General features: G+C 40.1%; 2 protein-coding genes across 12 annotated transcripts in view; one reads left to right on the plus strand and one right to left on the minus strand.

Moving 5' to 3' along the window:
- The first annotated feature begins 8,648 nt into the window (after nucleotides 1-8,648).
- On the plus strand, nucleotides 8,649-14,174 carry myl1 (myosin, light chain 1, alkali; skeletal, fast). Its single transcript, XM_026145431.2, has 6 exons — nucleotides 8,649-9,046; nucleotides 9,676-9,703; nucleotides 11,360-11,503; nucleotides 12,563-12,736; nucleotides 12,837-12,914; nucleotides 13,634-14,174. The coding sequence occupies exons 1-6, from the start codon at nucleotides 8,924-8,926 to the stop codon at nucleotides 13,660-13,662; spliced, it is 576 nt and encodes a 191-aa protein (XP_026001216.2). The 5' UTR covers nucleotides 8,649-8,923; the 3' UTR covers nucleotides 13,663-14,174.
- A 152-nt stretch (nucleotides 14,175-14,326) lies between these two features.
- The window catches only part of map2 (microtubule-associated protein 2), a 119,545-nt gene continuing 116,631 nt past the window's right edge, over nucleotides 14,327-17,240 (minus strand). For all 11 annotated transcript variants that reach the window (XM_080290613.1, XM_080290614.1, XM_080290616.1 and 8 more), the window contains one exon: nucleotides 14,327-16,080. In XM_080290613.1, coding sequence (XP_080146739.1) covers nucleotides 15,859-16,080 — 222 coding nt within the window. In that variant the 3' untranslated portion in view covers nucleotides 14,327-15,858. The remainder of the gene's footprint in view (nucleotides 16,081-17,240) is intronic.

Below are 17,240 nucleotides of genomic sequence, written 5' to 3' on the forward strand. Positions count from 1 at the left end.
GGGAGGAGGGACACAAAGGATAAAAATATAGTGCACGATTAGCAGGAAGTGTTCAGAAATGTAGCTCTGTAGTGTATCAGCGTGACTTAACCTGTGAACTATATAAACACAGTCACCTGTTGGTTTTCTAATAAGTTGACCTTGGATGTAGCTTTTGTTCTAATCATTTGGCCGTGTTTCAACATTATTATAGAGACTAATGTCAAGCTAAAAACAGGCTTTTGGCAATTTTTTTCTTAGATTATGTTTTTAGTTTAAGTTACAATGGAAAAAAACAACAACTGACTTTTTAAAAAATGTCTACACACAAGACATTTGTGATTAAATGCACACCCTGCATTTTAGAACATTAAACACAGACAGAGCTAAAAGAAAAATGCTTTCCCACTGGGAATAAATGTGCCCACTTATAGCAAACTTTTGTATAGTGCTTTCTGTGCAACAAACTCTATACAACATTTTCTTTGAGGCCAATTGCCTGCAAAAAAAAAAGGCAAACTGACCATGGAGTGGCTGCATGGTGGTAGGATTAGAGTGTACTGTGTATTTGCTGATCACTGCAAGACTGGTCCTCTGTGGAGAAGGCTGTCTGACTGCCACTCTGCTGTGTTCAGCAGTCTGAACAAAGTGGGTGTGAGTACTAGAACCTGTTTAGATCAGGAAATACCTCCACACTCCAGAAAATAGACTTGGAACTATAACATGTGCTGTATAGTTAACTTTGTTGCCATGTGCCAGTCTTTAGCATTAAAGAAGTGCTCTGGTGCAATATGTCATTGCATTGTACATATATGCCTCATTTCCTGTGCTGAAGCTTATTTTGTTTTTATTTTTATATTTTTTTAGTTCTGTGCATTTTGTGTAGTTCCTTTCTATTTGATGAAACTGCCCTCCTCTCCCTGCAAACCACAATCATTTCCCCGATCAAAATGAACCTAGTGAGCTCCTTCTGTAGATCTGTGGAACACTGCTGACATCCAGTGGCAGATGTTGTGCAAGAGCTGCGGAGGGATCTTGAGTCACTGAATAGTGTTACAGCAGCTCAGTGAGTGGGTACACTTGATGTGTAGATTTGCAGCTCTCTGTATATGCATAAGTAAAATAACACCTTCGCTCCTACTATGTTGTAAAAGCTTTGACAGCTTTATCGGTAAAACGACAACTAAATTTAAGTCAGAGGACATGTCTTTTTTGATGTAATAAAGGATGTGATGCATAGTCTCTGTTTATACTGCTGTCTAAACCTCACTTAATACCATTACAGCTTTTTTAAACGGTTGATGTTGTAATCCAATGTAGTGAACTTTAACATTTAACAGGGATTTAAAAGGTTGGTTTCATGTTTTTGAGAGCAAATATCCAGCACAAGCTTAGCCATTCAGGTTAATATTGGTTCATTTTCATACAGTTCGGTTTTATTTATATAGCACCAAATCACAACAACAGCCACTTCAAGGGAACTCAAGCTTCTGTCTCTCTATAGTCAGACTGTTTATTTCTGTGATCGTGCTGTAGCTTATGCAGTAGTTTACATTTACAGTACAGTATTATTCTGCATATTAAAATAACACAGAAGAGCATTTCATGTGCATAGAACATTTATTTATGTATCCTTTTAACAACAATAAACGTGAGCTATGCAAGTGCAAATCTTCCTTGAGTGCATGGGAGTATAGCCTACTGCAGAGCCCACTGCTGAGAGGATAATTAAATATAATGGTTCAACCATATAAAGTTCCACTATGTGGAAATAAATATTCCGAAAAAAAAGAGGCATGAACAAGTAAGGCGTCTGCAGGAGATCTGTTAGTATGTAGTGAAGAGAGACAATGTCACATTGAAAATTAAAAGGTTAAGTGCACCGGTTGAAACTGATCAGATTGTGAAACTCTAACATTAACTCCTACAGTCATTTGGCCTGGAGTCTATACATTACAGACCTCATTACACATCAGTTTTCGTCCTGGTGCTGAACCGTTACAGTAATAAATCATTTTATTTGAAGTTGTCCTTGAGAAAAACCCGTCATAGCAGATCCATAAGCCCGAGAATTATTACTGGCATTAAAAAGCTTTATATTAAGTCTGTAAATATTTTTATGAGACTATGAAGCCACTCAACACTTAATTGGGCAATAACTTTGTTCCTCTGTCACTTTTAAATACACAGGTCATTTAAACAGTGCCATCAAATATCCGATTTGATGCTGGGTCGTTGTTTTTCTGTTTTAAAAATAATGCGGTAAAATAAACATGCACTCAGCGTTTAGAGATTACCACTGCACTATATTAGACCGAAACAACTGATTGTATAATTGTAATTATAGGACTGTATTCATATACTATATTCAACTGTATTCAATTTCGTCCTCTGATCTTCTCTGCTGAATGTTTCCATTTACAGATAGAGTGCCAAAATTTAGCCTTAGCTCTTTTCTATCAATAATGAATAAACTGCATCTAGAAAATAACTATGTGATGACTGCGAGAACACGAGAAGCCTGGGCAATGTACTGTATGGCTCTTTATTACTGGGAGGGCTGTCATTAGCTGCCTTTTAAATTCCTCCACTGATTGGCTGGCGTACGGCCTAATGAACTCTAGTGTCTATCCTCGGCGGAGGGATCCCACATTGTCTGCAGTTTCAAGTGTGAGTTTCAGATGAGTTTCAGATGGGGACCAAGCTTAAGAGAGGACTTAAATAGACGCCCCGCTAACTCTCCCCGCTGTTTGCCAGGTTTCCAAGTCTTGGCCCTGACATAAGAGAGATAACTGGTGCTTCGTTTCAAGGATGTATGGTGGGGTTTGTTCGCCGTCAGTTCGGACTACTTAAATTGAGCAGTTTGACTGACAATACTTTCACTTTACATATGAAAGCAAGTTTGTTTGTATAGTGTGTTCCAACAATAAGACTAATAAAAAATGCTATTGAAAAATATAAACAGGTCGAAAAAAGAAGAAGTGTGTGTGTGCGTGGGATGATTTTGGAGGTCTGAAAGGTTCATAAAGTAGCAGCAGATGAGAAATGTACAGCACCGCAGGACCAAACCTCTCAGTTACAGTTCACAGCATACAGAAAGCAAATGCACGGAAAGCAGTGATTTGTTTCACATTCATGGCCGACCTGATTTTGTTCAAGTCATTGCACACTTAGGCTGGATTTTATGCATACAGCACTAATGGCAGGAGAGCAGGAGTAGTGACATGTGTATCAGTTGTTGCAACAGTTGTAATGACTGGAAAATTGTTTGTGTGACTTTCTGAACCAGTACTTTGAAGCAAAACGTTCCATTATTTAAAAAGAAAAAATAGTAAAACTATATTTTAATGCTTTCATTTGAATTATTCTAAATGAACAGTCGCTGATTTATAATCATTGAGTCAAGCCTCCGTATCTATAATGGAGTTGTGTTGTATACTGTTAATACAATCTTTTGAACAAGGTTTTGCTAGCATCAATCAGTGCCTCAGCATGAGCTGTCAAGCTGGTACAAAATCCGCTCACAGTGTTACCATACATGCTTTGAGTGGCATTGTGACAGTTTAGCAGTCTTGCTGTGACAGCAAATTCAACCTCTGGATTATTAAAGAAAGTTATCGTCTGGAGAGAAAAGAAGGAGCAGACTTTTCCCTTTGGCTCGTATTAGATTCCCATCCTCTGTAGTGATGCAGTGGCCTCAGTAAAAAAGGCAATAGGTACCTTTGTTTAGCCTGAACCCATCTTAAGCCCTGTGTGGCCAGTGTGGGGCTTTCTAGAGAGCGAGGGAGGGGAAGAGAACACATGGGCCACAGAGGCTGCATCAGACCCCTTAAGGAGCCATGGCTCCCGCTCTTTGAAATCCCAAGAAACTTCACACCTCTCTGTGGGGACTATAAATAGGCACCATCTGTCCCCCAGGCTCAGTTACAGCCTCATTCCTTTTGGCATGGACGTAGGGCAGAGAAGGAAGCACTCAGGGTTTAAAAAGATGGGGCGGTAGATGGAACCAGAATCCAAAATTTACTCTGCTCATCTCAGAAGACTGACTCAGTGACCTCTGCTGAATATTTTGAAGCAAAGGAAGTCCTTCGCTACGGTCCGTCATTTCCTTCTTTTCAGTAACCCTTTCAGCACTGCAGCTCCCCACCGAGCCAAATGCCAGTGACCAAGGAGCTTCTGCCATCTTTGGAATCTTACACCACACTGCACTCATCGCATGATGTTTTTCTCAAGCTCATGTTCTCAGCATTTCATTAATCATGCTTAACGCAGGAGTACTCCAAGGCTAGGACAGGTGCTATGTCTTGAAATCAGTACCTCTGTCTTTCCTTCTTCGTGGAATCTTAATTGCACAACTCGTAATTTCACGGCTGTTTTAGTTGCAGTACTATAAAATCCAGAATTTCCAGTACGGATACAAGTTAGAAATACTTTGAACTGCAAAATTTGACAAATTACTATGAACGCAAAGTAGCAAACATTCATTGCCACTTTATGTCACAACTCCATTCCTGAGGTGAGACTGTTATAGCACCTGTCCTGAAGCAAACCTTGGAGTGATAATACGAAATGCCTCTCTTGTCCCCACCAAGGGCATAGCTACAGAGTGCGGAAGTGACCCAGAGAAGACAGGTTAAAGCAAGGTAGCTGCAAAAGAATGCCCATCAAAAGCCCCCCACTCACATCTATCAACTGCTTTGTTCAACTCTACTGCAAACAATTTCTTTGTCTTTCTGTGATCTTTCTGTGGAACATAATTTGGTTATTACTAAGTAGGAAGATAATAGGCTTTCACTTCAATAAAGACTGTTTGTTTTACCCCACTTTTGGTTATTGCTTCCTATTACTGTTTTGCTTTAACATCCCAGATCCTCTATAATGTTCAGTGATGATTTATCTTATCCTATCCACTTCAGACTCAAAAGAAAAGCTCTAGTAAGAAGAAAGTTGAATAAATACAAACATTTGTGTAGGGAATGCACCATGGCTGATTCTAACTAGTGATCTAGACTTTTTGTATGCACTATTTCTGTTATTTCTTTAACGGGGGAAACAACCACTAGCAAAATTGTGGTTGTAAGAGCTAAACTTTTATAGTGCTTGTTGACCAACTGGAAGACCTGACTACCAAAGAAGGAATACGAGGCACATAAGAAATATGAATAGCTCTGACAGCTCACGGTCTTCACCCTAACTAGGATAATTATAGCTCAGTATTGTCTGAGCTTGGAAGAAGATTGGCTAGCTGGTCACTTTGCATAGCTTATTATATGATCAGAGAATATATTCAGGGTATTTTAAAATAAAGTTTAAAAATAAAAGAAAGAAAAAGTACTTTTTAAATTACAGGTACATTATGTAGACCTATATAATGGTAGCGACATGGCTACAGGGCATGTAGGCTGGTCCTCCAAGGAAGGTCCAACCTGAGACTGGAGAAATGGAGTATGGGTGAACTCTATATCAGCAAAAAAAGAGTCTTACACTTGTTTATCAATATGGTACAAAGGTCTTAAGCTGCTCCTTTTCCTTTATATTTTGCTAAGAAAATGGGAAATAGGTGCAAGCATTTAATAAAATATGTGCAACCACAGGTGGAAATATGGCATATGAGGCAAAAACAGTCTATACAATTCTAATGAGCTTGAAAATCAATATTTGCTATGGCCACCTTATTTTCAACAGAGCCTGAACTCTCTTAGTTAAGCTTTGAGATTTCTCTAAGCAGGTTTTAGGGTTCCCCAAGCTTCTTGACGGACATTCAAAGCTTTTCTCTGAATGTTGTCTGCCTTTTATTCCATTCTTTGTCAAGATTATCCTACGTTGGTTAGGTATCCAGGTATCCTTTTACTTGGCAGTGTATTTGAGAACATTGTAATAACTGCCAATCAATTGCTTTCCAGGTAGTATTTCATGGTAGACCCAAATCTGACCTTTTCTGTCTTTGAAATTCCATCAATTGTGATAAAATCCTCTTCACTCCATGTTAGCTACAAACCATCACAGAGACTTCACTATGTTTTACAGGCTGTAGACACTTACCTTTGTACCTCTCTCTTGACCTCCACTTTACATACACAAGATTATTTGATTTTCTATCAATAAAAGCCACTCCGCATTTAATCATAAGGTTATCTCTAGATCTCTTCCACAATCCATCTTTTGACCTGTCTCCCTTTCCTCACCAGCAACCAGTTTTGGCCAATGGCTGCCTTTGCCCGAGCTTGGACTGGACTGAAAATGACCAAAATAGCAGCCATTGTCAAAGAAACCTGAAAGTCCTACAGAAGCCTGTAGAACTATTGCACAAGACCACGTCTGGCTTCTTTTGAGCAAAATATAAAGAAATGAGGGTTATTCAAGACTTTTACACAGTACTGTATGCTACGAAGAAGCTCCACATACGATCTCTCTTAGATAGTCTTCCTCATGCATAAATGTAACAGCTCCACTCCATCTCCACAAAAATAAGAAAACACAACTCATTGTAACATTGGATACAGGTTTTTTTTTTCTCCCTTATCCTCTTGTTCTGTTACCGTGAACGGCATCGTGAATCACCAAGGGGGGCTGTTATATTTGTTCTTCAGATGTCACTGCCGTGCCATGCACTGTAAGGCTGAAGCTCATTCTTCTCTCCAAAGGTCTGACCTCATATGTCTTCTATGGCATTCTCAAAGGAACTGAGCACTGAAGATAGCTAAGTAAAGGTTTAAGCATTTAGTCATGAGAAGACAGCACTGTATATATTCACTAATGCGATTCTCAGTAACAGTAAACCCAAAGATATTTAGACACCCTTTTTCTTCACGCTGCTGGAGCAAATGACACAGAACTTATTTGTCTGGATTTTAATTTGTTACGGGAGTGAAATTGAAACATTATGTAGGTTTGAATAAGCAAAAGGAAAAAAACTGCCCAGTATTTTACTCACTAAAATGTTTTATAAATGTTAGAAATGACATTGCTTGGTAAATTTTTAAAGATTATCACCTCATGAACTTGCTCTGTCCATTTTTTTTCTCTTTTCATAAGCTGACCTGCCATCACCTCCTAATAAAGCCCAGCTCTATCGTGCTGCTGAATCCATTAAGGTTCTATAGTGGAGCTCAGTTTGGACTGCAGCACAGGTGCAAGGACTGGGGCAGAGTTTCTATAGGGGGAGGGAGTAAAGGGAAGTCAGACTCCAAGAAGATGAAGTGGAGTGCTGGGGGTGAGCCTAGATGACAGCTGAGGGACTGAGGCTTTCTCTGGCTTACCCTCACGGAGATGGGGTCAGTGAAAGCAAGTGGGTGGGGAGTGTGTAGGGGTTGGGGGCTGTGGGGTGAAGGAATTTATGCTGTTCCTTCGTCACTTGGCCCTGTCATGGTGTTGGGGGCAGGGCGGCACCGCTGGCACTGGGAGACAGATATAGACAAGAATTAAGGAGGTAGAATTTGCACTCTTGGCCTTGTCTGGGTTACTGGCATCAGCAGCTGAAAGCTCCACTAGGTCGCCATCTCCCTGTGCCTTTACATCACATCCTTCCTGTGGTTGTGGTGACCCCTCCTCCCCATTCACCTCCCTCAGTAGAGAATCAAACTGACCACAGCTGCTGATCTACCCAACGCACATTATCCGTGACTAGAAATAAACAATGGCTCTTTATTAGTTCTGAAAGACACTCCTTCCACCACCTGTTCATCTAAAAAATGAGATATTGACACTGACATATTAATTTGAAGTAGTCCGATCAGTTAGGTTTTTTTTTCTGACTACAGCCAACAGCAGACATATTTCTTACCATAAAACGTCATATGCATTTATTCCTTTTTGAGTTTTCTACACTCTTAGATACACACATATTCCAAATGTATTTGTATCAATACTCCACTGGCACCACATATAATAGGGTCATCTCAAGCTAAATATTAAAGCAAATGTGCCATGTTCTTATGATTGCACCATCGTGATATCAGTTGCACATATTCTAAATATGTTGTGTAATATTTTAAAGGAATGTTAGAAATATCGTCACCTTAAACTCACTGGAAACACGGATATCTGTGCTATATTTCAAATAAATTTCTGTGCAATGCTTGGATACACAGCTGATGGTAAAAATGAAGCCCCCCGAAGAGTCCATCAGAGATGTTGTCAAAGATCAGCTCAGCTAACATTACTAATATTGTGGTAAGCAGAGATGTGTTTAATGAAACACTGATACTGCAGTTCCTAGAGGATATGACCATGGACGTCTTTTTCTTTTCAGAGAAAAAAGTCATTGACGTATTTCTGCTCTCACACTCATAATCACTCACATTAACTTCTGCTTGACAGCAGCTGATTTCATTTTCCATCACATGTCTAATATTGCAGCTCCACGGGATCTGCTCTTTAGTTTCCATCAAATTGCTTTATCTCTCCTCTACTCAGACACATTCCCATTTCTTAGGTCAGGTTTTAATGGTCTGATAGTCGCTGATTTGTGTTAATGTATCCATATCATCTATTGGATTGGCCTGAAAAACATTTCAGAATATATTACCTAGATAGTGTACGCAATGAAGCGCAAAGCTGTGCGTAAAAGTGGGGGCAGTGCGTAAAAGTAGATCCTTTAAGAAACGATCCAGCGGAAAGATCACGTGACCCCGGATAACCTTTCACGCCGTTTCAATGTTTTCGTTTGTGATTATAGGTATATGGCTAAACACCTTCTGGCTCGTAGCCCTATATTCCAAGTTTAGAGAGAACCCCTTCACATACACACACCCCTCCCATCCGCTATCCAATCCTTACACGGGGATAGGGTTGACGGGTGGTCAAGAGGAAAAATAGTCACATATATATACGCCCCAACGGTGATTTCTTCCTCTGTGCTCAGTCTGTGCTACAGTCTTTGTGTGTCACCCGATCCGGGAATTGTCTGTGCTTCAGGGCCAAAGTAGTTCTACTATCAGCAAAAATGGCACCCAAGAAGGACGCTAAGGCTCCCGCAAAGAAAGCCGAACCTGCGCCCGCACCTGCACCAGCGCCCGAGCCAGCCCCTGCTCCCGCAGCTCCCGCTGTCGACCTTTCCGCCATCAAGGTACAATGACCTGTGAAGGCCTAACCAGATCTACACTGGGGTGCTGGATACCGAGGAAGGAAGAACTGGGATTTATCTCTCTCTCTACTCATAAAGTTGCATGACAGAAGTAGACGGATGCAGTGTTTTTGCTAAATGGAGTAAGAGCTTGGTGGAGTGGCGGGGGAGGGGCAATCACCATTTATTACATTTATATGAATGATTTGAATATCTATAAGCTTATACGCACTTGAGAGTCAGTGAGAGCAACTGCGGGTTGGCAGGACCACAATAAAAGGTGTGCAGAGTATTGGGGAGAATGAGTGGGACCATGGATAGCGCACCATGTCTTAGATCTCTTAGACCACACCCTGGGCTCTCTGGATTGGACTATCAGAGTAGGGACTAATATGTGATGGCAATGCAGAGTGACACCAAATGTGGACATGTTAACGTAGCTAAAGATGGACCTACATATGTGGCATAATATGAAGCTAAATTTGGTTTTGATGTGATTGTTTAGGGCACAATAAATGGGAAGTGCCTGATCACGTTGTTTGAATACAAATGTGATGTTAATTATATGGCAAGTGATAACTTTTGCCTTTCCATGTTTTTTACTAAAATGTTGCTTTTATATTGGCTTGTAGGTGGAATTCAGCGCAGACCAGATTGAAGGTATGTAAAACTTAATTCACCTCAGTTCTATACTGTTACTTACAGTCCACAAAACTCAGCTGGCCCTCCATCAGAGAAATCTGAAAATCTGCCTTTATCATAAAATGTGACTTGCAAATTCCATCAATTAAAAACATCCAGGGAGCAAAAGAGAAATAACAGAGTACAGCAATGTAAAAAAAACTACAATAGACATCATAACAGGTCTCAGCGTATCCATGACAGTTGGACACCTCATTCATTTTTGTATTTTGAAATTCCACAAAGCCATCAAATCCATTCTGAAGCCCATTTGTGGCTAATGAAGCTCAGAAACACTTCATGCGTACAGTCAGTCTTAGGAAGACTTTTACGGTTTCAGAAGCTTGACTGATTTGCATGCTTGAATAAGAAACCGCATATGTGGTTAAACATGTGGCTTCTTGCATGGAAAACACTGGCAACAAATGCATCAACTAACTGAACTTGTTAGTAAAAATAAATAGGACAACTGGTGTCAAGTTAAAAACACTCAGATTGCATTTTAAAAAGCATTTTGATCACATCACAGTTTGGCTGTAAAGAGTATCATTTAATAACGAAAGGGTCGCATGTCACAAATCAAGCCAGCAAATCCCTGTGACCAGATATTAACTTTAGCTTGTTTACATGCTTTTTAGAACTCTGTGTCACTAGATCAGCGATATCTCATTGTGTTCCAAGAGCCAACAGCCAAAAAAAACAAGAAAAAAAAAGAAAAGATCGGAAGATTTAAAGATTACAGATGGAAGCACAGTAAAATGATAGTGTAGTGTTTGACAGATAGAAACACCTGTGTGCTGTTGGTTGGAACCACATGACCAAACCTGAAGTCTGGCAGGCTGCTTGTTACACTGCAGTCAGCATTCCCTACTTTTACTCAGCTCGCCCACAGAGGGCCTTGCCTTTAAAAGGAGGAGCTCATATTCTCAGCTATGTTTATCAATTCCAAGGTGGTCTTTTAAAAGAGCCCATTGCCCCGCTGACTGAGAGAGAAGGAGACAGCTGAGATGAAAATAGTATGAGGGGTGACGAGATCGGCAGGAGAGACTCTATTCAGCCAGTAATACCACAACCTTTTGAGATGTCTTGCACTTGTTAGATATTTTCCTTGTCAGTTTGTAGCATAGTTGTCTCCACCTGCTGACAGGCAACAGCTAAGGCTGAAATATAAACTAGTGACTCGGTTTAAAAAAAGCATTTACACAAACTATAACTTCAATTTTTGAAGTAAGATATGTTATGTTTGCATATACATACAATCAGATGACAATGCATATCACATATATTGATGAGCAACTGTGCTAGTCTATAAAATAAACATCACAAGCTTCTTTTTATACAAACATAAATGCAAAAATATTGCAATACCTCAGGTTAGTGCTATTTTTATGCAATTAAATGTAAATGTGCCCCAAATGCAGTTCTTCTTCTTTAAATAGGTTTTTGCATTGCTGTAGTTTCTGTTTAATAAAGAAATTCTACAGTTAGAAGGAATATAACAGAAATGTCTTACTGTCCATGATAAAGACATAACAAACTATAATGATTATAAACTTTACCAACTTTGAGATAAAATAAAAATGGAAATTATGGATCATTAAGCAGGCAAAATCCTCTTTTGCTTCTGTTAAACAGACTACAGGGAGGCCTTCGGTCTGTTCGACAGGGTGGGTGACAACAAGGTGGCTTACAACCAGATTGCTGACATCATGCGCGCTCTGGGACAGAACCCCACCAACAAGGAGGTGACCAAACTGCTGGGAAACCCCTCTGCTGATGGTACAGTAATGACATTTAGTAACTGCTCCCTCACTTGATCACTTAAAGATTTGCTACAGAAGATGTTAGGGAGCATGAAATACATGACTAGATTCATTCTAATCCCAATAAAGATAAGTTAGCAATTTGCTTTTTGTATTGATGCCAGTATGACATGCTGTCGTCACTGGGCTAAAACAAGGAACATTACTAACTGAGGCATAGTTCAAAAGGCTAATTTGTCTAAACTGATTTTAATAATATGTGTGGTAAATATTAATGGATAGCTCTGGGTTTTTGGTAAAATATGCAAAAGAGGTGTACAGTGCTGCTGTCAAACACAAACGATAGCAAGTATGAGAGAGAAATTATCAGTAGCTGCTTTTTTGACTGGAAGCAGTCATGTTCAAAGAATTGAGAAATGATCGTCTGCTCATCAAAAGTGTCTTATATTGTGGTCAGGTCTGTGCCTTTGAGGAAATGGCATAATAAATTGTTTATGCTGCCAGCTAGTGGTCAACATTGTCATATTCATTCATAAACTCTCCCAAACTGTGAAGTGTAGCACAGAGCTATGCAATAAATGCTCACGCTTGTCCACGTCTTGTATTTTTCAGTACAAAACGTAGCCTGATCTAAAACTTTTTTGTTTGTTTTTAATCACACACACTTTGTATTCTAAACTAACAGAAGAACTATATTATTATAGTGGTTAACATATTTGCCTAAGACGAGAAAGATCCCTGGTTCAAGACCAGGAGGAGACACAAATCCCTTGAAGGGCATGTGGTATAAAAACCTATGCTAAATCCAATATGTGAATCTGCCATGGCAGCCCCTTTAAATAAGGGAGCAACTGAAAGAAGACAAATGATGGCGTAGGTGCAGATTTGTGCAAACTCAAGACTGCAATCAAGATCAAAATGACAAATGACCTAATAAATAAATAAACAAAGTAATAAATGTGCCTTAAAATAGAACTGCGCTGTGCTCAATCGTGAACCCGCTGAAGCTCTAGAACTCTGAGCCTTCCTTTAGTGTCACCTCTAGATCCAACTTACTCTACCTCCTTTCATGCAGACATGGCCAGCAAGAGAGTAGAGTTTGAGGGCTTCCTGCCCATGCTCCAGGCCATCATCAACAGCCCAAACAAGGCAGGATTTGAAGACTATGTTGAGGGTCTGCGCGTCTTCGACAAGGAGGGCAACGGCACAGTGATGGGTGCTGAGCTGCGTATTGTCCTGTCAACACTCGGTGAGTCAGCCTAGGATGCGTTTCCTTTGATCTGTTCAGGTGCGTGCCCGAGTCGCTTTGTGTGTTGTTAATATCAGATGTCCTCTGCCTCCCCCTGCAGGAGAGAAGATGACAGAGGCTGAGATTGACGCTCTCATGACAGGACAAGAGGATGAAAACGGCTGTGTCAACTATGAGGGTGAGCCACACAGTCCAACAACAGCTACATAAAAACATGATGATACTATTACTGCTGCTGATAGTATTCACACTGTTCAAAATAATTATTAACTCTATTATTATAGATTGTTTTATCTTATGTGAGAATTACTTTACAAGTTTTGCTTAATCTAACCTGTGAAAACTATTTGACTCCTTCTGTCTTGGAGCTTCACATCCCTGATGATGTCATTGCTTTTCTTTGATATTAATAGAAGTGTTGAATCCAGACTTTTTGGAGTTAACACACAGTATCTTAGCCTCGTGTAAGTCTCTCTTATAGTCTTAAAGAAGTGACTGTCAAACCTTTTCTAGTGTCATCTGTCCTCTAGACAAAAAAGTGTAGCTTAATAGATGAAGCTATTATAGACAGTACAAACTCTCATACTTTAAATGCTGTGAATCACAGAAAACAATATCTTAGAAACAACCACAGCAGAGATAGTTTCTTACTTTGCGATTTGCTCATAAAATGTAAACAGCAAAGAACAAAGTGCTTTTTATCAGCAAAGAAAATGTAATGAATGATGAGGGTGTTAACAGAGAAACTGCAGTGTCAGTCTTCACATTTAGTAAATTAAACATATGTTTATTTCATGGAAGTTTGAGAATGTATTTTTCTTCCAGTTCACTCAGTTTTCCCTCTCTTCCTTTCTTGTTTTTTTTTTTTCTGTCTCCCGCCCCGGCCTTCGCCCGCAGCCTTCGTCAAGCACATCATGTCTGTGTAAGGACCCTGCCACCGTGGTGGTGAGCATCGTACATGTGCAGACCCCATGGTGTCGCTGCATTCGCTCGCTGCTTCCTGTACCATCTGTGGAAGCAGGGGGATCAAAGGACTATGAGATATCATTTCCTGAATCCTTGTTTTATTTTTTCAACACTTTCTTTTTCCTCTTTTGTCCAAACTGGTGCTTTTTATTTTCCTCTCTTCCTCCTCCTGTCACTTGGAAAGCTATCCTGATTACTCATGAGGTGCTTCTTTCGTTATCTTCACCAAAATCCCGCAGTGTCATTGGGGTTTATATTCGTCACAGAAGAACAGTGATGGATGGGAAGGCGGAATAACGATGACCATCCCTCCCCACTTACTGCCTGTCTGGCTCTCTATCTGCCAGTAAAGTGACTCGTTTGGCCCAGGACTGGCCATCAAAATGAATTCAATCCTCTTCCAATCTAACCCTCCCTAAGTCTTAACTTATTGTATCCTCTGCCATTTCACAATAAACTTTTCACACTCCCATTTAATTTCCCTCTTTTTGACTCCGTGTGTTGTACGCTGATATTTGGACATTTATTTTAAGCCAGATGTTTTCAAAAGGAAGTGGTTTGACATTTTGAAGTTATATACGCGGTGCTTTTTCTGGTTAGCGGAAAACAAAACAAGTACGTCACTTTTTTTCCCATTTTTTGGTCGTTTTATTGTCATTAATTATTGTAACTGGTGTCATATCAACAAGAGAAAAACTGCGTACATCTACTTGACCTTTTAAATACATTTACAGTTGCTGTAGGTTGGAGTAGGAGGTGGGGAAGGGGCACACAGAGATGGGGAATGCAGAAAAAACACGGAAGCAAACAAACAGTTGCAGGTGAGGGCAGTAAGTAGTGGGCAGGAGGGCAGGGCATACCACAAATGGTGTCTGAAAAAGAAACTAGATCACCCAAACACTTTTTTTTTCCTAACAGACATAACAGGAGTTGACTGAGTCTTTTTAACTTTTAGGATTTTTCAAAATATTTTTGTCCAATTTATTCTCCCGCATATTGCAACAAAACATCCAGATACGGTAGCGTCCGCTGTAAAACAGCAGGGGACCTGCACCAAAAAGCACACGCACAGACAGATTTCAGAGTAGCTGCATCTTCTGCTAAATATCAGGTCGCAAATTGTAGCATCTCCTCTGTGGTTCCGGCAGTCCCGATGAGGGCAATGTCAGCCTGTAATACTGGAGAAATGTCAGTGCTGTTTATTCTTGTGAGCTGCGTCTGAACAGACTTTCCTTTTGAGGATGTTTGTCGAATGAGTGCCAGTGTTTAATACTGCTGTGATGTATGGACAGGCTTCTGCGTTGAACCGCTGAGCAGGTGCAAGTGTGTGATGCACTTTGACATGACTGAGATGCATTCTTTAGCAACACCAAATCAGCTGTCTGACATTGTCACCAAGCATTACACTGTAAACAACTATTAACTACAAAACATGAACTTGTTTAATTTTTATCCAATAAATGAGGAAATAACTTACTAAAATCCTTATTTTAAATTACAAAATAGCCTCTTTTAAGACTTGAATCCATACATGCTCGTGGTAACATGACCTAGTTGCTTGCATAAATGCAATTTTACAGATTTTCAAGCCATTTTTGTCACTTCCTTTTAAAATGTTTTCAGGACATGTAGATGGCAAAGAACCTTTATTTTATACATGTTTCTATATATATTTGATAAATATATTATATATTGGATGACAAGAATGACTTGCAGTAAGGATGCGTGTTTTGATAGGGTGTCCATGCACGTTTACTGAACAAGAGCAACACGTGCGGTGTGGTGGTCGTGGCGTTATTTCTTATTCAAAGTAGAAAAAAGGCTGTTGCTTCTTCAACACTGATCCAAGACCAGTAAAGCCAATCTTTTGTCCCCACTATTTAGAGGTTACAGCAAACTTTTCTTTGCAACATCATTCAAAACGAGGGAGATCAAAATCAATCAGAAATAGGACGTTTGGGTTTAAAATAGACAGAAAACAGAATAAATAGGACCAAAGTACAGTAGCTCCTACTTTGAGTCTCTACTTAGAACCGGTTTAGCTGAGTAGTAGCGGTGATCAGTCAGCCTTAGGGTGGCAGGAGAGGGCAGAAAAGTTTGAATGGATCAGGATGAGGACGTCTTGGGTGCAGAGCAGCGATCCAGAGATCCAGTGTTCACAAACCCTGCTTGGCCAGAGCTGCAGTGACATCCTCCGCCAAGGTTGCTAACTGTGGGGAATCCATCATGTTGAGACTCCCGGAGGATGATAGATGGCTTTCGCGGATGCGGTGGGGAGACACTGAGCCAGAGAGACCTGGTGACTGGATGATGATCTCGGCTCCATGATCTACTCGGGCCTTGGCATTGTCCCGAAATGTCAACCTGTGGCTTTCAATCTGTTAAAGGCAGATGGTGTGATGTGAGAAGCGAATAGGGAAAAACAAATATTACTATCAGACGTCATATGAAATATTGATTCATTTTAGAAACGGCTTTAGAACAAGTGGAAAAACTCCCATGCCTCCAGAGGATTACTGATCACTTATTAAGAGCAGTCATGTATGGACTGATGTATATACTGTACCTTTACTGCTAAAGGAATACAGCAAGTTTTTGGAAGATTGGCCTGGTGGAAACACCGTTTTGTAAGATTTAAACTTAATTGACTACAGAACTATGGAAACAAATAGTTAAGATGCACACACACAATGACGTGAGAGACTGATGGTCATACAGAAAATGATTTTTTCAAGTTATTGCTACTACAGAAAAGTTTTCCAGGACTCTGCAGTCATGTGAAAAACCAAGTACAACCCATGGTTTAATATCTTCTAGAACCACCTTGAGCAGTAATAATCTTAAGTAATAATTTTCTACACGACGTACTCTTCTTTACGTTGCATCAGTTCATTGTGGTTTTCTCAGAGATTCTATTACCAATTTTCTGGTTTGCTTGTTCTTAGTTTTTCACATGACTGCAGAGTCCTGGAAAACCTTTTTTCTGGTTTGCAATGCAACAAGATAGTTGTCTAGTTGCATTACCCAGTTTCAGCCAAGCTTTAACTGTCAGACAGATGGCCTCACATAGAGTACTTATACTGAGGAGTTCACGGTCGACCGACTGAGTGCAAGGCGCCCAAGTCCTGTGGCAAAAACAAACCCAAATCATCACACCACCATGCTTGACAATTGATATAAGGTGCTTGTGCTGATATGCTGTGCTTTGGTTTTGACTACATGGAACAGTGTATATTACAGTTAAACATCTAAATGATGTCTGATTGAAAAACACGCTCTAGAAGTCTTGCAGGTTTAGATGCAACCTGAGCTTGGTTGCTATGTTCTTTGTAGAGAAAAGCTTTCTCCTGACAACCTTCCAGACAAGACGTATCTGTGCAATCCTTTTCTAATTGCACTGTCATGAACATTGAGTCTGAGATGTAGGCCTTGGGCTTTTTTTGCAATTTCTCTGACTACTGCACAGCCTGAGATTTGGGTGAATATTGAGTAAAGGGAGAGTAAAGGCTATTACTTATGAGGGCTTATATTTAAATTG

This window comes from Astatotilapia calliptera, chromosome 16 (assembly GCF_964374335.1).
Source record: "Astatotilapia calliptera chromosome 16, fAstCal68.1, whole genome shotgun sequence".
NCBI classification, from domain to species: domain Eukaryota; kingdom Metazoa; phylum Chordata; class Actinopteri; order Cichliformes; family Cichlidae; genus Astatotilapia; species Astatotilapia calliptera.